The 20,826-nt window shown below is 50.6% G+C and overlaps 2 protein-coding genes across 4 annotated transcripts in view; one reads left to right on the top strand and one right to left on the bottom strand.

Moving 5' to 3' along the window:
- The window catches only part of ARHGAP39 (Rho GTPase activating protein 39), a 198,011-nt gene extending 186,305 nt beyond the window's left edge, over nt 1–11,706 (top strand). For all 3 annotated transcript variants that reach the window (XM_081204443.1, XM_081204444.1, XM_081204442.1), the window contains 2 exons: nt 2,420–2,589; nt 3,614–11,706. In XM_081204443.1, coding sequence (XP_081060569.1) covers nt 2,420–2,589; nt 3,614–3,808 — 365 coding nt within the window. In that variant the 3' untranslated portion in view covers nt 3,809–11,706. The remainder of the gene's footprint in view (nt 1–2,419; nt 2,590–3,613) is intronic.
- A 2,755-nt stretch (nt 11,707–14,461) lies between these two features.
- Nucleotides 14,462–20,826, bottom strand: part of RHPN1 (rhophilin Rho GTPase binding protein 1) — a 57,907-nt gene continuing 51,542 nt past the window's right edge. Inside the window, exons 14-15 of the mRNA XM_081204619.1 lie at nt 19,759–19,917; nt 14,462–18,163 (exon numbers count right to left, since the gene is read on the bottom strand). Coding sequence (XP_081060745.1) covers nt 17,939–18,163; nt 19,759–19,917 — 384 coding nt within the window. The 3' untranslated portion in view covers nt 14,462–17,938. The remainder of the gene's footprint in view (nt 18,164–19,758; nt 19,918–20,826) is intronic.

Here is a 20,826-nt window from a genome sequence, read left to right as displayed (position 1 = left end):
GCTTGGGAAAGAAGGTGGGATATAAATGCAACCAATCATACAACCTCTTGTTCTTCTGGCGCATCAGCCAGGAAGCTAAAATGAGTTATTCCGTTAGTGTTGCCTTTGGAGAGTCGAAAATACTTTGCAGGTGATCAAGCAGGGCATGCATTACAAAACATTGGTCTCCCCGTCCCCCCTCTCATTTATCTCACAATAGTGGGGTAGGAGAGCTGATAAAAATGCGTATGTATTTCACATCTGCAACCAATGCGCCCCATTGGTTTCAGATGGTACATGTTTAGACAAGTCTGAAAAGCCCGGGACACAAATTTCACGACCCGCTAGTGCAGCCTTTCTCAACCTGTGGGTCCCCAGATGTTGTTGGACTACAACTCCCATCATCCCTAGCCAGCAAGACCAGAGCTCAGGGATGATGGGAGTTGTAGTCCAACAACATCTGGGGACCCACAGGTTGAGAACCGCTGCGCTAGTGGTTGTGGTGGCTCATTTACCAGGAGTAATGCATTCAGCGTTAACTCTGAAAGTGTATACCGTATTTTTCGCTCTATAGGAAGCACTTTTCCCCCTTCAAAAATGAAGGGGAAATGTGTGTGCGTCCTATGGAGCGAATGCAGGCTTCAGGCAGCTATCCGCAAGCCTTCTGAGCACAGCAGGAGTTCCCACTGCGCTTGGAAGGCTTGTGGATAGCTGCCTGTTCTGGGGACTGGGGAAGCTTGGGCTTCCCCCGCCCCCAGCCCCGCAAGCTCCAGGAGCGGCGGCGAGGTTGCACGCAATCTTGCCGCCACTCCTGGACCTGTTTTGGGGGCTGGGGTCGGGGGAAGCTCGGGCTTCCCCCGCCCCAGCCCCTTGGCTAAAAACAAAGCCGCGCACAGCCTCTCCCCACTGGAGAGGTTGCGCGTGGCTAAGGAGGAAGCCAAGACAGCCAGCAGGATGGATCCCGCTCGCTGTCTTGGCTTCTTTGCTCTTTGGGGGCGGGGGGGGGGGAAATAAAATTTCTTTTCTTTATCCCCCCCCCAAAAAAAAACTAGGTGCGTCCTATGGAGTGAAAAATATGGTACTTTATGAGCCAACAGTGTGACGCGGCAGCTAAAAAAGCCAATGCAATTCTCGGCTGCATCAATAGGAGTATAGCATCTAGATCAAGGGAAGTAATAGTGCCACTGTATTCTGCTCTGGTCAGACCTCACCTGGAGTACTGTGTCCAGTTCTGGCCACCACAGTACAAGAAGGACACTGACAAACTGGAACGTGTCCAGAGGAGGGCAACCAAAATGGTCAAAGGCCTGGAAACGATGCCTTATGAGGAACGGCTAAGGGAGCTGGGCATGTTTAGCCTGGAGAAGAGGAGGTTAAGGGGTGATATGATAGCCATGTTCAAATATATAAAAGGATGTCACATAGAGGAGGGAGAAAGGTTGTTTTCTGCTGCTCCAGAGAAGCGGACACGGAGCAATGGATCCAAACTACAAGAAAGAAGATTCCACCTAAACATTAGGAAGAACTTCCTGACAGTAAGAGCTGTTTGACAGTGGAATTTGCTGCCAAGGAGTGTGGTGGAGTCTCCTCCTTTGGAGGTCTTTAAGCAGAGGCTTGACAACCATATGTCAGGAGTGCTCTGATGGTGTTTCCTGCTTGGCAGGGGGTTGGACTCGATGGCCCTTGTGGTCTCTTCCAACTCTAGGATTCTATGATTCTATTTTGACCCAACTAAACTTCCTGATGTGTACTGTCCTCTAGGAGGCTTAGTGTGGTCAGAAATGGGCCTGTGTGTGTCACTGAAATTCTACTCAATATGATTCAGATCCCAACATATACTTAGCCAATTAACAACTTTAACACGTTGCAGGATTCCCAAAAAAATTGATCAGAGGAAATTGTATTTCATCCAGCAGAGCTTTACTGCATAATGGGCACAAATCCAATACATTCAGGATTGGCATTGTCCATATGAAATCCATTTGCAGCTTACAATGCAATGCAATGCAATGCAATGCAATGCAATACAATACAAATACAATACAATACAATACAATACAATACAATACAATACAATACAACTTATAATAAGACTAAACCTTAACACTGTATACAGAACACCACACCAGAATGAAAAGAGATAGAAAGGGAAAGAGTGAAACCCAGACTCCTTCTGGCCTCTTATTATAGCATGACCTTGAAGAAGAGATATCAGGACCAGCTGTGCTCAGCTTCTCTGAAGGAATAACCCAAACATCAAGAACCTTCTGCTTGCTTCTTTCACACAGAGAAGCTTCCAGAACCCACTTGAATGACGCAGAATAGGAACGATCTCTACACATCAGATCAATACTTTCTGCGCTAAGAAATGCAAACTGACAGTGTGGCTCGGCCTCTTTCTTCTCTGACCGACCCCTCACCCAAATCCCCTCCCCTGCAGCCTCCTTGCTGAAACTCTGGTATCGAGAGCTGGAGGAACCCCTGATCCCCCACGACTTCTACGAACAGTGCATCACCCACTACGAGAACCCCGAAGCCGCGATTGCCGTCGTCCACTCCATGCCCAGGATCAACAAGATGGTGCTCTGCTACCTCATCCGCTTCCTCCAGGTAAGCAGGATCCAGACCGGAACAGGAACGTTGGGCCCTGGCAGAGGGTGATGTGCGTTAAGGCTGGGTGATATATCATGCAAAACTGGTTTGAAGCCCATATCCCGGTACAGTCAAACGTAATCTCTTCTCAAACGTAATCCGTTCTCAAACGTAATCCGTTCTCAAACGTAAACCGTTCTGGAAGCCCATTTGGCTTCCGAAATGTTCGACAACCAAGGTGCGGCTTCCGATAGGTTGCAGGAGCTTTCTACACTCAAGCAGAAGCCGCACCAGACGTTCGGCTTCTGAAAAACGTCAGAAAACCAGAGCATTTACTTCCAGGTTTGTGGCGTTTGGGAGACGAAATGTTCCAAGGTTTGACTGTGCTGGTTTCACAATTTTTGACTTTGTGATATATCGCAAATTGTATGTGCGCCATGCAAAAATCACAATGCGGGGAAACAATGTGGGAAGCCAGCCAATGCCTAGCTCCATCCTTATTTCAGACATTGTGATATATCAGTATGTCACGATATTTAGCTGGGGATATATCACAGTGTTGAAAACCAGGGGTCACCCAGCCCTAATCACCACGACACTTAGCTTACAAACAGGATGGGGTTGTGGCTGCCTACCATAACGCCAAGGGACGCGGGTGGCGCTGTGGGTTAAACCCCAGAGCCTAGGACTTGCCGATCAGAAGGTCGGCGGTTCGAATCCCCACGGTGAGCTCCCATTGCTCGGTCCCTGCTCCTGCCAACCTAGCAGTTTGAAAGCATGTCAAAGTGCAAGTAGATAAATAGGTACCGCTCCAGCAGGAAGGTAAACGGCGTTTCCGTGCGCTGCTCTGGTTTGCCAGAAGCGGCTTAGTCCTGCTGGCCACATGACCCAGAAGCTGTATGCCAGCTCCCTCGGCCAATAAAGCGAGATGAGCGCCGCAACCCCAGAGTCGGCCACGACTGGACCTAATGGCCAGGGGTCCCTTTACCCTTTTACCTTTACCATAACGCCTCTCCTTTCTCCCTCCCCTACCCCCCGCCAGGTGTTTGTGCAGCCGGCCAACGTGGCGGTCACCAAAATGGACGTCAACAACCTGGCCATGGTGATGGCCCCCAACTGCCTGCGCTGCCAGTCGGATGACCCGCGCATCATTTTCGAGAACACCCGCAAGGAAATGTCCTTTATCCGGGTACTGATCCAGCACTTGGACACGAGCTTCATGGAAGGGGTCCTATAGCGCTGGTGCCAGCGAGCCCAAACAGAACTGGGCGTATCGCCGACCCGTCAAAAGCCCCACCACCACCACCACCCCAAACCTCCACCCCAGAGCCAGACGGTCCGCAAGAACTGTTCTTGACGCAGCAAAGGAAACGTCCTTTCGGCACCCGGGCAGAGAGAGAGAGAAAGGGAGGTCGCTCCGGGTTTTGCCTGCCTGGCCTGCCTCTCTGGCGAGCCGCTGTGGTGCACAGCGTTCCCCTACTGCTTCTGCTGTGGACAGAATGACCCACAGTGCCCCACAGCAGCCCCCTGCCTGGAAACAGAGCAGCCCAGTCGTTGGGACGAACAGCAGGAGTTCCTCGCAGGATAGTTCTGATCCGGAGAGTCTGCATTAATGGGCAACCTGGCAAGATTCAGGTGAACTGTGGGGTTGAGCGGGGAGAGGCAGGGGACTGCCTTCCTCCTCCCCAACCTGCACTTTTCGGGGGGCGGGAAGGGGTCAGGACAGGAGTTCAGGGTTGGCATGGAGCATAAAGGCAGTTGAGGGAGTGTTTGGGTCCAGCACGGGGCCTCTGATTTCCAAGCCCTTTCGAGACCAGAGGAGGGGCCCCCAGTGGGCGAGGGCATCACGCAGAAGGTGGAAGGAGGGTGCCCCCCCCCCGCCCGCAGGTCAGATCCCCATTAGTCCAGACCCTCTTGAGGTGAAGGAGGCTGGCTGCCAGGTAAGACACGTACTTCTGCTGCTACGTCAACCGGAGACCCCTGGGCCCATCTTCCCAGCCTGTCTCCCACACGGGACGGGCCTGGCGGGAGTTGTAGTTCAGGCTGGCCACCTCCCACCCGAGGCTCCAGGTTGAACGAACGCGAGGGACGGAGCCACGCAGACCCGGGCGCCCTTTTTGGCGCAGTCCTCCCACCCCGTTTCCCTTCCCTCTTCCAGCACAGTCACTGCCAAAAGGGGACAAAGCCATGGTCTCCCCAACACTTTCTCCCCCCTCTCTCTCCCAACGCCCCAGAGAATGGGCCGGTTATGCTGTCAGGCCCCCGCCATGGGATTTCGGAGCTGGCTACTGAGAAACATTCTGCTGTGTTGCTGCGCCCCGTCCAGAACCCCCAGCTTCCTTTGGCTATCTGTGCAGCCTGCCCCCTATTTCTGCGTGGGGCCGCCAAGGCCCACAGACTCTCCTTTCTGCGCCTCTCCTGGAATGGCTGGTTAAATTTGGGTTGCATCTCTTGTCGGTTGGGTTGGGAAAGGGGGTGCAGCCCTGCCGGGTCCCAGGCTGCGTCTGTGCTCCCCACCTAGCAGAAGGGCTGGCGCTTTCCCTCCACCGCATGCAAACTTCTGTTTTGGGAGCCGTCTCGGCATTAAAGAAGCGTTGAATCGGGGTGTGGGAAGCATTTCCACACAGGTCGGCATTGGAGGCCGCCCAAGCCGCCCATTGCACTTTGAACCCTGGGTTTGTGTCATGCGTAAGACCCCCCCAAATTCTTGCTTTCTGGCGGCCGTTCTTAATGAAGGCCCCGCAACCGTTGTTTCATAAGGAGGCTTAAAAACTGCTTTCTTTCCATTTGGGGTGAGCTGTGGATTTCGCTCCCCCTTTCCAAAACGTTACCATCTAAGGGAGAGAAACAAAAGCACATTTTCGGGAAAAGCCTTCCCAATACTGAGAACCTGGGCGTATTTTGGCTTGCTGTCCTACATAACTATTTCTCCCCTTTTGGAGTAGCATCTTTGCAGGAGTCTTCTCGTGTTATTCCAACGGAGGCTAGTTTTCTGCGAGGAAAACAACACCTCCCAAAATTTCAGGGCGATAAAGTAACCCTGTCTCCTCGAAATGTTTGAGGATGCTTCTGCCTCGAGCTGTGTGGAAAGGCCTCCCATCCACTCAACACACTGCCAAGAACAGACGTTTTCTTTTATGGATGCTATAAACTCCCAAGACCCCTGGGATGTGGGGTGGGGATTCGGGGTGTGTGTCAGAAGTCTATGACAGCTGCCGTAAGGAGACACTTGGCGCCCCCTTGTCCTGTCTGCCAAGCGGCTCCATGGCCCCCCCAACAGGCTTGGATTATTATAACAAAAACGGTGTGTGTGTGTGTGTGTGATCTTGTGTCCCACAAGGGGGCACAGGGGGCTGGACTAGATGGGGCTCAGAGCGGAAACATCCCCTCCGGAGGCCAGTGCTCCCACTTACGCCGAAGTTTCTTCCACACCGCTGGCCTTCATCACTCAGAGGGGGGGTCCTCCGCTGTGTGTGGAACCCCCCTTGTTGCTTCCAGAGAACTGGCGTGCCGATTCTCAAACAGAGCTTCCCCATCTCACGATGGCTGTTTTGGGCAAGGCTGTAGTGGGGCGTCCGGGCAACCACTGCCAACACAAGAGGGTTTCCTCTCGTGCTCAGACGTCAGGCACGCTCGGGAGTTGTGTGCCAGCTGCTCTGCGTGGCTCTCGATCTAGAGAAAGTGCCTTTATCCAACACAGAGAATCGGCCAGGCCTCCCGCCAACCCCTGGGCGTACAGTCTCGCTTCTTAAAACACATCCCAGCGTCTCAGAAGAGAGACTTCCTTGCCTTTGGTAGCTCCTTCGCTTCCTCCCCTCTTTCTTTTGCCTGTTCTTGGCATGTCGGAATATGGGTACAAGGAAGTGTGTCATATTTCAGCAGTGGAGTGGGGTCCGTGTAACTCATTGCCACAGGACGACGCAGTTGCGCAAGCCTAAAGGGTTTTTGCAGAAGGCCTCGGTGTGAGGGTCCATGAATGGCGGCCGGGGAGGGCAAACGGCGCCTCTGTAGTCTGGGGAAGTCGAAGGTGCTTTCCCCCTCCGAAAGCATAAACTTTGGGGGTGAAAGCAAGCGGGAGCCATATATGGAGGCAACGTCGAGCGTGAAGATTGGAAGTTGGAGGTGGAAGGAGAGTCAGCGGGGACTTTTACTAGGGGTTGGGAGAGAAGGAAGCTGTTTTGCCAGAGCAGCTGTCTGCATCGATTCCCTGCGTCGCCCCAAATGGAGGCACAAGCCTTCCAGCCAAATCACCCCGGGGGTTATCCTCCTCTCCTGTCCTAGGGCCACAGCACCCCCCACCCGGGACCCATTGCTGTAGACCCATCTCTTGACCCCAAGAAGCTGAGCGAGATTCTGGAATCAGAGCTCACAGAGAGAAGTGATGCCATCTATGGTGGCACAACAGTGCCCTGGGATACTCAGGGCAGTCGGGACGGGCGTGGAAGCGGCGTTTACCTTCCGGGTGACCTTTTTGTTGTCAAAAGAGACCCACCCGTTGGCTTTTCCATTTGGGGAACCCTAAGGAACTTCCTTGGGCTTCCTTGATGAGAAGAACATTAGCAAACTGTCTCCAAAGACAGCGGTCGTCTTCTCCCCGTGTGGAGGCAGGCAAGGCAGTGGGAGTATCCTGTGCGCAATTTTGGATGGCCCTGGCCAACGGCGGTCTTAGCAGCCCGAGCTGTGATGCGGAGGATGGCATTGAATTCTCTGTAACTCCACAGACTGATTTAGGAAAGGGGATCTTGGAGAGTTAAATGTGGCGTCGCAGATCCGCTTGTTGCTGAACAGCATCTCCCACCATCACTGACTGTTGGCCGTGCAACTGGGCCTGATGGGAGTTGAAGTTCAGCCACATCTGGATGGCCACCGGTTAGGGCCCCCCCCGCCACAGATGTGTCCATTCCCCAGGAGAAACTTTGCCTGTGCAATCTTCCAGGGCCAGAGGGTTCCTGCCTCTCCTCCGCTCAGCCAGTAAGAATTTATTAGATAGAGGTTTAAAGGGTTAAAAAAAATCCATTATAAATTTGCTAACAACATAGTTTTAATCCAGAGGTGTATATATATCTTATTACCCATCACTGGGGCTCTTTATTTGTATGGGGGTGGGGTGGGAAATGCTCTAAACTCTATCTTTGCTATTTATTTTATTGCTGTTCGGGGTGGGGAATGGCTTCCTTGACCAAAAATATATTTATTCCCCCACCCACACCTACCCTTTTCTGGTGACCAGAGCTTTCTAATTGAGATTAAAGGATTAAATAGCACCCATCTACGGTCTGCATTTGGCATTTCGCTGTAGCTGCAGAAACTTTCTAGTCCTTTAAAGCTAAAACGCAACAGCGAGGTGGTTGAGAGAAGGTAACCAGTATCAGGAGAAAAAGGTGGAATTTGGTGAAGAGTCAGCCCCCACCCCTTGCTTCATTGCCTTTCCTGGGATTGGGGGGGGGGCTGCAACTCCATGCCCACCCCGCTTTCCCCTTGCATCCAGCTCCCGCTTCTTCGGTTAATTTCCAAGCCTATTTTCCATTAAGTTATTCTGGTGAATGAAGGTAACTTTGCTGCCATTCCGGGAAACCGGCCAACCGTTCTTATGGAATGGTGGCCAGTTCTGCCTGTGTGTTTCGCACCCCTCGCTTTGACAATCCATCCACACTTAAAACTGCAAAGGCACCCGGCTGCGATGTGCGTCTTGCTTTTCACCGTTAGGAGTCGCTGTGGACTAGCACCTTGGTGTCAGGTCCAAACTGCTCCCACCCACCTGTCCCAACACTCGCTCTCCCTCTCTGCTCTCCAGGAAAGTCAGGGCAGCTTACTGAGTGCACCTAGGCTTATTGCAACTACCTACCGCTGTCCAAATTTGACGGAAACCCCCCCCCCCCCGTTTCTTGTTCTTCAGACACATTGAAGAAAATAAGGGGTTAATTGAGACAAGAATCCTGACTTGGTTTGGACGCCTCTTGAGCAAAGAACCTAATCTAAACAAGTGCCTTAACACCTTAATGGGCCATTGACAAAGCTGTAGCCTGAGCCATTTGCAAAATTCCAGTTTGTTTGAAATCCTAACTGCTTGGGACATTTGGGAGAGGGGGGGCTGTTCAGCTTGCTCTCTCCTTTTTCCTCTTGGGAACTGGCACTGCAATTCACCCAGGTCTGCACCGTTTCCATGCTTTTGGGCAGCTGTTTCAAGAGGCACTGCTGCAAATAAATCGCTTGGATCCCTTCATTTTATTTTATTTTTAAACGGAGAAATGCAGTGCGTGCCATAAATTCAACAGGAAGAACAGATGGGCAAATGAGACACATCCGCCGCCAAGAGAGTCTAGGGATTGCAAGCATGTCTGTTTTCAAGAGACCACAGTATCTAAGGGGTCTTAGCTAAACAGCTCCAAACCATGCATGATGCCCTTGGGCAAAGCATTCTGAGGTCCAGAGGTGGGGGGAATATCCACCAGAGTTGAGCTGGAACCAAACAAAACCCAAATAGCAAGTGGGCAGCAGCTGGCGGGAGCAAATTGCTCAACTTTGCTGAAGCATCAGGGAAGGTCCAGGTGAGTTAGAAGTTTCAGGGAGGTGGACGCTCAAAGCAGGCCTTTCAACAACAGTTGGAGGATTCCTCTTCTTCTGTCCTCCTTGAGGGCTTCCTGAAGGCATCTCTGACATGCTGCTGTGGGATTCAGGATCCTGGATTTTGGTCTTGTCTTGGTGGGGCTCTCTTTCCTCTCTTAGGATGAGCCCTAAGAGTGCTTTGCCAGAGGAAAGTTGTTCAGGATGCTGCTTTCTGAGCAACCGGTGGAGATCTTGCAAGGAACCCTGGGTGCAGGCATTCTGTTATTAAAAAACAGAGTCTCACTCTCCGCCACTGCTCCCTGTAGTCAAGTCGGACGGTGTTTTTTCCATGCAAATTTAACACGACATAAAGTGGTCATGTACGGGTAGCAGCTATAGCTTCAAAGGGCTCAATTCCTGACGCAAACATTTTTAGTTAGAAAACCAGTGATGAAAAATTGAAAAAGCAGACTGAAACGAACTGTGCTACAGCGCAAAGGTCTTACACCCATTGCATTGAGCTCAACGAGGTTTGCTTGCAGTCAGGTTTAGTATAGGATTGCAGCTTCAATTGATTTCAGCAGGGCCCTGCCTCTCCTGGAGGCTGCCTCATTTTCATGACGACTTTCCGCAAATGCCGCTTTAGCCAAGGCGGACACAAACCCGGTTCTTCGGTTCTTGAGCTCCATCCACTCAGCAACTGGGTTGCTTTCTCCTTAGGAGTGTCCAAATGTGTCTTGAGTTCCTTTAGACCCTAACCCTAACCAACCCAACCCACCAGCAGTGACCCAAGTTAATTATCTAAAATTAATTTGCTCCTTCAGCAAAACACAGACACAAACATAAACTTCGACTTCTTTGTAATGTCTCTGGGATTAACCACTAATCGTTCTGTAGAATCAGGAAGGAGAGAGAAGACTCTGGAATTGGTGAGGAAGGGGATTCGGGCAGTGAGCTCTGGGCTTTGCTCCCTTAATCCCAAACTGCTGGACTCCCCTTGGCAGCTGCTCTCATTCTGGGCTGAACAGACTTCCTGTTTGACCTACTTAGCATAGGCAGAGGAGGAGTGTAGGATTTGCCTTGTGCTAGCAAGTCTTTTGCAAGTAGAATTCTCTGCAAGCAAGGAAATGGATTTTCTCTCTCTCTGTCTCTTGTGGTGAACCGTTTATTAATCACCCTTATAAAATGTGGGGTCTTAGTCCAAACCTCACTCCACAAAAGAGCACTCTCTGCCTGTGGCAGTACCAGAAGTGATTCATTCACGTCGCATCTCTTCACCCAGAGAGACCAGCTTAACGTTTCGAAAGGGTAAATTGTCTCCGTGTTGTTTCAGCACCAGAAACCGTAATGAAATCATCTTAAGCCGTCACTGGTCCTGTGAGATATTGTAATATTTGCAGCATACAGTAGGATTTAAAAAACACAACACAACAAAAAACACATCCACACTGAACTGCGGGCCTAATTCTTGTCTGGTTTCTAAGGATGGGCGCATATAAATGTTTTAATGCACTGGCGATTGGGTGTTGTCTGTGCTGACAAGGTGAGCGGCTTTGACAAGACTCGTGTCAAAATTGAGTGGCTTGTTGCCTTGGGATTCCAAAATGGAGTCTAACCACCTGGGTGTGGAAAAGACCTTTTAAGCCAGCCACATGCACAATATCTATTGCCACCTGGGATTTGACTCTCGCCAAATCACCTGTGGCTCAGCACAGCTTGGGGTCCTAACACATGCCGGTGTTCCCTGCAGCCCACCGTGTCATAATGATTTATAATAATTTATTACTTGTACCCTGCCCATCTGACCGGGTTGCCCCAGCCTCTCTGGGTGGCTAGGTCACTAACTCCCACATTGAGACGGGCAGAGCAGGACTTGAGTGTGTGAAATGCCAATGGCAGAGAAGAAACTAAGTACCGCTAAATCCGGGAGAGGAGCCTAGTGCTGGGGTAGAGAGAGAGAGAGATTTGGCCTGGTCTCCTTTCCCAAGTTGGTTTTATTGCAAACTTGATTTCCTACATTGCAGGGGCCTGTGCTAAATGACCCGTTGGGTCCCTTCAGTTTCTATGAAGTGTCTAGAACTGGAAACTATTGCAGACGGAGGTTCAATATAAGGGTTTTTTTCCCTCTCTCCTTATTGGGTGGTTTATCATTTTCATTTGCCGGGCGTGTTTGCCCATGCAGAAAACCAGAACATATTTGACTTACCGGATTGAGGTTGCTTGAACCCCATTTGGCCTTAGTTGAGAGATGCAAGCGACTCCATGCTAACCTTCCCTTCCTCCCCACCTATTTGCAAAGCTGATCTCTCCCCACCCCCACCCCACCCCCCTCCGATCCCCCCAATCTTTTCCTCGGACAATCACCTCAGGCGCTGGGCAAGGGGCAAGCAAGGAAGGAAGGCCATTGGGTCCCTTGTAGTGATGGCTGAATGGAGACGGGACGTTTCCTGGGGCCTCCCGTGGCAATTTAGAGGGGCAACCTACTGTGTAACGTTGTCTGACTAACTCTTGTAATTAAGAAGCATGGAAATGTAGAGGCAACTCCATGTTGTGTGAATAAAAGATGAATATGGACATCCTTTTGGGGAACCTTGTGTCGGATTCTTTTTTTCCCTTTAAAAAAACCAAGAACTCAGAAAGCACTACATATTCTCATTTTTAGAAAGCACATCAAAATTAAGCAATTGTGCAAAAGCAACCAAGAACTCAGCCAGAAACAACAGCAATGGTGGTGTTGGCCAACAAAACATTTTGCATAGTGCCTCTCCCCCATTCTTTAGATTGTGTTGCCGAAACAAAGTGAAACTGCATCTTGGGTCAAGTCAGACTGCAAGATCCATCTACCCTTCTGTTGGCCAATGAGGTCCAGCTGGGCTAGGAGGAAGCAACTTTCCCCAGCTCCACTACAGTGGTGCCTCGGCTTACCAGTGTGGTGTAGTGGTTAAGAGCGGTAGTCTCGTAATCTGGGAAACCGGGTTCGCATCTCCGCTCCTCCACATGCAGCTGCTGGGTGACCTTGGGCCAGTCACACTTCTCTGAAGTCTCTCAGCCCCACTCACCTCACAGAGTGTTTGTTGTGGGGGAGGAAGGGAAAGGAGATTGTTAGCCGCTTTGAGACTCCTTAAAGGGAGTGAAAGGCGGGATATCAAATCCAAACTCTTCTTCTTCTTCTTCTTCTACAGACCCTTCAGGTTACAGACTCCACTAACCCAGAAGTAGTACCTCAGGTTAAGAACTTTGCTTCAGGATGAAAACAGAAATCGCATGGCGGCAGCAGGAGGCCCCATTAGCTAAAGTGGTCCCTCAGGTTAAGAACAGTTTCAGGTTAAGAACGGACCTCCGGAACGAATTAAGTTCTTAACCCGAGGTACCACTGTACTTGAAATGTTTCTTTAACCAGAGATTCACCTTTCACATTCAGAGGACACATCCTCCTGCTCAGCTGTTGACGCCTCCTTTGGAGCGAGACCCCGAAACCCATACCCACTGAGCCACTTCCCTGGGGCAGAAGTATCCATCTCAGAAGGTGGTGGGCTGTTGGAGGGCTTTCAAAAGAATGTTAAGTAAAGGTAAAGGACCCCTGGACTGTTAAGTCCAGTCAAAGGCGACTATGGGGTTGCAGCGCTCATCTCGCTTTCAGGCCAAGGGAGCTGGCGTTTGTCCACAAACAGCCTTCTGGGTCATGTGGCCAGCATGACTAAACCACTTGTGGCGCAACGGGACACCGTGACGGAAACCAGAGCGCACGGAAACGCTGTTTACTGGCGTGCTTTCGAACTGCTAGGTTGGCAGGAGCTGGGACAGAACAACGGGAGCGCACTCTGTTGTGAGGATTCGAACTGCCAACCTTCCAATCGTCAAGCCCAAGAGGCTCAGTGGTTTAGACCACAGCGCCACCCGCTCCCTAAACGGAGGTTAAATAGTCAAGTGTCAAAGATGCTTTTAGTAGTCCAACTACAGTTCCACAGCCAAACTAGCAATCAGATATCTCTCTCTCTCTCTCTCTCTCTCTCTCTCTCTCTCTCTCTCTCTCTCTCCCCAACTCTTGGAGCCCAGTACATGGTCTATGCCACGCACCAATGCAAGAATGTGCCCAGCCTTAAGTCTTCCTGGAACGAATGTGCTGCAAGTTGCACAAGACTCAAGATGCAACGGGTGGGATCCTCTCTCCCAGTCCCAAATCTCCCACCTGTGTGTGTCCCATGTGCAACCTGCCTTTGGTTGATTTTTGGTTCTCTGGCCAGGGCTTAATCTGCACACCAGGATGTAGAACAGGAATAGTGTACCTTGCAGAAACTCCAGGTATCGGTGAACGTCAGCTACCAGCCAGTATGGCTGCTGATCAGGACTGGTGGGGTCTCAGACTTCCCAATTTCTTCCAGCTGGGCCATGCTCCCCCTTCCAACAGTGCTTGGATGCTTGAAGACTGGCTGTAGTTACTTTGCAGGGAGAGAATACAAAGACAACTGCAGCGCATGCTTAGAGGCACTCTTTTTATTGCTATCATCACATTTTCCAAGGCTGAAATTGGATACAAAGTAGGTTGTGGGGTTGAGCCCACGCTCAAATTAACACTGTCAACGTTAAAGGTGGGCAGGGAAACAGGGATCCCTAAGCCCCTCTTTATTTGCAAATACACCCCTTCCCACATTTCCAATCCAAGTTTACACATTTCTTCATATCTGCGGTGTTTTCGCCCTCTCCCTCGCATAAGTAACTCAATAATCCACATTAAGAAAACATAAGAATCGCCAGGAGCCAGGAAGCCGCAGCGAAAACACAAATCGAGCCCTATGTTGCTACTCAACACTTTGGCTCAAATTAAATTATTTCTCGCAGGTTCAGGAGTCCCAATCATGAGAAAAGGAAAACATTCACGGAGAAAAAAAGCAGCGCTCCTGTTCTTTAAATGGACAACAACCAGGAGTTTCTGCTACAGAGATACACAAGAGCTACTTAAAGTGGCCTCTTCCACTGGCACCTTCCAGATGTTTTGCGCTACAACTCCCACCAGTCCCAGTCAGCAAAGGCTGATTGGAGTTCAAGTTCAAAACATCTGGTGGGCATGAGGTGGACCAAGGGCGATTTAAAGCAATAGGGCTTTGCAGTTTAATGTGTCGGGCTGCCAAGGTTTCAATTTGCAGTTAGCAAATTGGACCCTTCTTGGTGGCCACAAAAATGGGCGATCCCATCCGTTCTGGAAAATGCTCCAGGATAAAATCCTTGCAAAAGGATTAAAAGAACAATGACCAGTATTTCCACCTACCCAAAAAACGAATTGCTGCATTGCACAGGGTGTGTGTGTGTGTTTCTAAACCAGGAGCTAATGTGGAAAATATCTGCATTTATTTATTTTTTAAAAAAGGTTTGGTTTATTAGATCAAGCTATAAATTATTTCCACATTTGACCAGCTAACAAAACGACCGAACCCCTCTGCAGCTTCTACAGATACTGAAAATGACAGCGGCTGCAGATTTTGGTCTCCAAAAGGGCAGATAAAGGGAACCAACAGGAAAACGGGACAAAACAAACCCAAATGTGATGGTCGATGCTCGTGTATCTTGCCCACCGTGGCATCTGGACTTCCTTACTTGAGCTGCCTGCAGCCGTTTGGTCAGCTGGAAACATCATGGATTTTTTTTTGAAAAAAACTCTCTGTGAAACGCTGTGGGACAGATGTTGGGGTTGGGGTGGGCTGCCTGGTGGCAGAAGGGGAGCCCTAACCAAGGGTCTGTTTTATAGGCCCAAAGCATCTTCTGATTTGGATAAGAAACTAGTATGCCTTCCCAATCTTTCTCAATTCAATTCCTTGCATTTGCGGCGAAGTAGGATTGGGAAGGTTTTGAGCACCGACTGCCCTTGAAAACGGGAGCAGAGCACTTTGGAGAGCCTTAGCCTCAAATCTCCTACCAGGATACTGCCCTATCTTGAGTCATCTAACTCAGCATTGTCTACACTGACTGGCAACAGCTCTCCAGGTTTTCAGACAGGGAGTCTCTCTTATTTGGTTTATTTGTTCCTCTGGTCCAGGAGTGCTGACTCTGATTGGCAGTGGCTCTCCAAGGTCACAGCTCTTCAGCCATCACCCGCTTACTCAAGACCCTTTTACCTAGTGATGCTGGGGATCGAATTCGAATCCGCTTGCATTTCTCTTGCCAGCAACAATCGCAAAGGAGGCAAGCACACAAAACGTGCAGGTTCTCCTCCCAAAAGTGCAACCGAAGAGAGTGGGCAAGCCTACTAGGAACAGCGAGAGTTTTCCAAATATTTTGTCAATTGCAGATGGGCGAGTCACTCGGCCAGAGATTCTTATTCCTATCAACTGCAAATGCCCAGTTCATTTGGGTGAGATGAGCACCCTGGCTTCCCATCACTGCAAATGAAAACAGAATCGACCACCAGAATATTTCGCGCTTGTAAACTTCAGAGAAAAGGAGCCTCTCTCGTCCAGCAACTTGCTCTTGCTGTGGCCAATGAGATACCCATGGAAAGCCCTCAGGCGGAAGCTGGGCACAACACACTCTGCCTGCTTGCCCGTTGCTGTGCACAGAGGGGCACCGGATGAAACATGGCTGGTACCATGTCTACTGGCAGAAGAGCTGCTTTTGTTTCCAGCTTAATTATTTCCTTCCACCAGATTTGGGTGCAGGTTGCTGTTTTTCGTTTGTTTTTAAAAGGACACACACACCCTGACAGGTGTGGTAATGGTGCCCTGGAAAGGGGCATTCCCTAGGGGGCACTAGGGGGCAAGCGCGGCAGCACTGGAGGTGTAAACAGCTTTCAAACTTTGGAAAAGTGGCACCACCAGCTCAAGTCCACCAGTCTTCTTGAACCAATCAAACTAAATAGTTTTGATTGGATTTCGATTCAGCAATACCGTTTTGAATTTTATTATTGTGTTACTGCCTTCCTCGGTGCAAACTGTTATTCTGAATAATGCTTTTTATAAGGTAGGGGGCACTCGGGATGAGTTTATAGAACCAAGGTGGTGGTGGCCCTCTCCAAATTGGGAACCTCTGCTCCATGCTAACAGCAGGAGGCACCCCAGGCAAAAGGGGGAGCCCACCCCAAATTTATAGATGGAAGCTGCGTAGTAGACGTGCCTCGCTTTGTCACCGACATCACCATCGCCTGCAGTGTGGGACAAAGATTGCTGCATGCTGCAAGAGCAATTTGCAAACTGCAGAAGGAGTACAGAAGCAGGAAAGGGGGAAAAAACCTGCTTGTGCCCCAATCTCAGTGGCTGCTGGAATATGCTGAAGTGCTTTCAGAAACCACTGGGCAACAGTGGCTTAAAGGTAAAGGGGACCCCTGACCATTAGGCCCAGTCGTGGCTGACTCTGAGGTTGTGGCGTTCATCTTGCTTTACTGGCCGAGGGAGCCGGCGTACAGCTTCTGGGTCATAAGCTACTTCTGGCGAACCAGAGCAGCGCAAGGAAACGCCGTTTACCTTCCCGCCGGAGCAGTACCTATTTATCTACTTGCACTGCATGCTTTCAAACTGCTAGGTTCGTGGGAGCAGGGACCGAGCAACGGGAGCTCACCCCGTCACAGGGATTCGAACCGCCGACCTTCTGATCGGCAAGTCCTAGGCTCTGTGGTTTAACCCACAGCGCCACCCACATCCCAGTCGGCTTACACAGTGGCTTACAGAGCACCAAACCTCAACTTCCCCGGGCAGATGGGAGATTTGCGTCACCAGGCAAAAACTATTTCCAAAACGCCTGACATGTATTAAAACCTGTGATAATCCTTACAAGTGACCCTGTAAGGCAGGTCAAGTATGACTCTCCAAGTTGTGGGTGGGATCCGGGGGCAAGAGAAAGGCTTGCCTAAGGCCACCGAGGTAAGCAGCTGGTGGCTGCAGAATTTGATCCAGGGACTGCATCCCTCAGTCCCTCCGGCTGTGGATCTCAGGGAGAAAGTGCCATTATTAACATGCCTCCAAGTAAACATGTACAGGATTGCACCGTTAGCCTCTATGTTGCGTTCACGAGCCCAGAAAGATTGGTGAGCCCGAAGGCTCCTGCAGAGGAATGCCTATAATAACCAGGATGTGCCCCAGATCACAACACAAACCATAGTTTACAAAGCCAGTTCAAACCACAGTTTCCATTCTCCTTTGCATGTGGCTTGTGATCCATGTTTCGCTTTCAAAAACGGTTTGATAATTGCTCACGTGCTTCCCTTACGCTGCTTCCCTACAGGTGGAACTAAACTGAGTCATTTTGCTACAGGTGGGACTAAAAACCAGCCATTTTGTTCCTATGACTCATCTCCTAGATCTGTTCATGGTCTTCCTAGCAGTGAGTTGAAACCTGAACGCAGAGAGGTTTGCAATGCCAGGCCACGCAGAGCCGGGACACCGTTTTCCAAGGACCGGACATGAATGCAACTCCAAAACAGCCACTTGCCCACTGCTTATGACTCCAGCAATGCCTTGGGCAGGAGGAAACTAGAACGCTGCAACCAGGCATCTTGGTGCCCTCTGAACTTTCTGGCGTTGGAGGCTGTTTAGAAGGTGCGTCATTTGAAAGAGCTCTGCTTGGCGGCTCCATCCTCTTGCCTCCGGCCGGATGCCCCCAGGAAAATGGGGCTTGCGGGCAGCAGCCCTCACCCTGCCACCTGGCCTTTGGAGCGGCCCTGAGCCCCTCCCAGCCCTGAGTTCGAATTCCCTGCTTTTCAGAAGCCAGCCTCAGCAGAATCCTCGACTCCGCTGCCGCCAAAAACGCCAGTGGGGTGGGCATCCTTGGCCGGGAACCCAGCGCCTTATTCTCCCGCCCGGGGAGTGAAGGCGCAGGGGCAGGAAGTGGGAGCCGCTCAGCAGGCCAGCTCATTGTCCCCCATGGCAGAGAAAGGGAGGCTGTAACTGCTGTTGCTGCTGCTTTTGCTTCGCTTGCTGCGTTTGCCCCACGCCAGGAGGGAGCTGGCGCCTTTGCTCTGCATCAGGGTCTTCCGGCAGTTCTCCTTGTTGCTTTTCAGGAGGCCGCTGCTACTGCCACCTCCAGCAACGCCAGGACCCATCGCTGAAGACTTCTTGTCCACCTTTCAAGGGAGAAAAAAGACGGGGTTTGGGTGAAGGAGAAGTGGAAGGAGAGCAGTAGCTTACTGTCATCTAACTGTTGTTGAACGTTCTCATCAAATTCCAGCAGAACAGAACCATAAAGCGTTAATCGCTTTGGTATAAGATATGCAACGATTCCTGCACTGGGGGGGCGGGGGGTGTTGGACTAAATGACCCTTGGGGTCCCTTCCAACTCTATGTTCTTCATGCACTCATTGTTCAGACTGGGGGGGGGGAGGGCATAATTCCACGTACAAACAAAATTACCGAAATTAGTGGTTCCCGAACTTTCCTGGGCCACTGCCTCCTTTGCTCCATAAACTCACCCCCCCAGTGCCCCCTAACCTGTAAAACACATCATTCAGAACAGCGGTTTGCACAACCCATTAAGGAACACAATAACAGAATAAAATTCAGAACAGTAACAACCAACTGCGCATTTGTTTTTAAAAAATCTGATTAAAGCTGTTTAGTCTGATTAATTCAACAAAACTGACGAGGTTGCCCAGGTGATGCCAGCTTTTCAAAGTCTAATGGCCATTTATTTATTCAATTATTTGAATATTTATTTTCCCCCCCTGCACCCCCTGCCTCCAAGCACCCCCTAGGTAAATCCTGCTGCCGCCACCCACCAGGAAGCGCTCCTGCCCAGGGCAGCTGTTTACCAGCTCCATCTGGTACGCAGGCTGAGACTCTATCTGCTTGCAGACTGTCTTGCCAGAGTGGTGCATGCTCTAGTTATCTCCCGCTTGGACTACTGCAATGTGCTCTACGTGGGGCTAGCTTTGAAGGTGACCCGGAAACTGCAACTAATCCAGAATGCAGCAGCGAGGCTGATGACTGGGAGCGGCCGCCGAGACCATATAACACCGGTCTTGAAAGACCTACATTGGCTCCCAGTACGTTTCCGAGCACAATTCAAAGTGTTGGTGCTGACCTTGAAAGCCCTAAACGGCCTTGGTCCAGTATCCCTGAAGGAGCGTCTCCACCCCCATCATCCAGCCCGGAAACTGAGATCCAGCGTTGAGGGCCTTCTGGTGGTAACCTCACTGTGAGAAGTGAGGTTACAGGGAACCAGACAGAGGGCCTTCTTGGTAGTGGTGCCCTCCCTGTGGAATGCCCTCCCAACAGATGTCAAGGCAATAAACAATTATTTTACTTTTAAAAGACAACTGAAGGTGGCCCTGTTTAGGGAAGCTTTTAATGTCTGATGCTGTATTGTTTTTAATATTCAGTTGGAAGCCGCCTAGAGTGGCTGGGGAAACTCAGCCAGATGGGCGGGGTATAAATAATAAATTATTATTAGGGAACCACTGATCTAAGTGACGCATCCTGCTGTCTCCTGAGCAATCCTAAGAGAATTGTAGAGTTGGAAGGGGACTCCAAGGGTCATCTAGTCCAACCCCCCCGCAATGTGGGAATCTCAACACGTAGGTCCCCCATCCAATCTGAAACCAGACCAGACCCTGCTTAGCTTTGCAAATGTGCCAGCAGTTTTATTGCTGCACCACTAGGACTACCCTCCCTGACCCCCCTCCAACGGGCCTTTGCTCATCCCAGCCCCCACCCTGCTTACCACGCTCTGCCCCTCAGAGTACTGCAGGGTGATGACGCCGACATCCGCTCCCTCGTCCCCGGCCACCTTCAGGAGCTGCACCACCTCTGCATGCTTGGACCACTTGCAGTCCTTGCCGTTGATGGAGACGATGTAGTCGCCTTCCTTCAGGCCGGCGTCCTGGAAACCCAGCGGGGAGAGGTGAGTCAAAGTTGCCTTACGACTCTTTAAAATGAAAGTCCTCCCTCTTCTGCTGGTGGGCACTGCTTTGGGCTCACGTAGGGATTTTGAAAAATTGGAATCTATCCAAATCCAATTCCTCAGGGCCATTCTCAGGATCCCCCCCTCTGTGGCAGGTGCGATCATGAGACTGGAAACCGGTTGTCAAGCCTTTAGGTATGTGGCCCTGAAAGCGAAGCTATGGCTATGGCTCAAGCTCTGCTTCAGACCGGTGGGTTTGGCCCCCTTGATTCTGAGGGATAACTTTAAATCTCCATGGGAAGGGGAGATAGTGGAGGAAGTGCAGAAGTGCGGGTTGTCCTCCCTTTATATAGAGTCCATGACGTATAGCCACGCAAAGGCGGTGATCGCTCAAAGATTAAGGGATATTGCCAGACAGGAGGACATAGCCCGTGTGAAACCTGGGTTGTTTCTGGGGGAGCAGTTGTATCGGGCTGCTCCAGCTCGCTACCTGGCGGATATCCACTACGTGGAATACCGCAGACTATTTACTGCGGCTAGGCTGAATGTTCTTGACTCGGCGGTCCTGAAGGGAAGATATGGAGGAGTCTCATATGACCAGAGATTATGCCACTGTGCATTGGGCGAGGTAGAATCCACAGAGCACATTTTACTGAGCTGTCCCAGCTACAACGATTAAGACAGTATCTTATAACCCCATACTTATCCCAGCTCAGTTCCCGACAAAGAGGAAAGCAGACAGCATATCTGCTAAATAAGTCTTCTGGGAAAACAACTTTGTCAGTGGCTAAATGAATGCCTTGATGTGGGTTATCTGTGAGAGGTCTAGTACTGTGGCCCTACCTTATTTATGTACCCCTATGATGTTATAGTTTATAATTATTGTGT

This window comes from Podarcis bocagei, assembly GCF_964188305.1.
Source record: "Podarcis bocagei genome assembly, chromosome: 8".
Taxonomy (NCBI): Eukaryota; Metazoa; Chordata; class Lepidosauria; order Squamata; family Lacertidae; genus Podarcis; species Podarcis bocagei.
The sequence above is the reverse complement of the archived record's forward strand: the minus strand, read 5'-3'. Positions and strand labels throughout refer to the sequence as shown.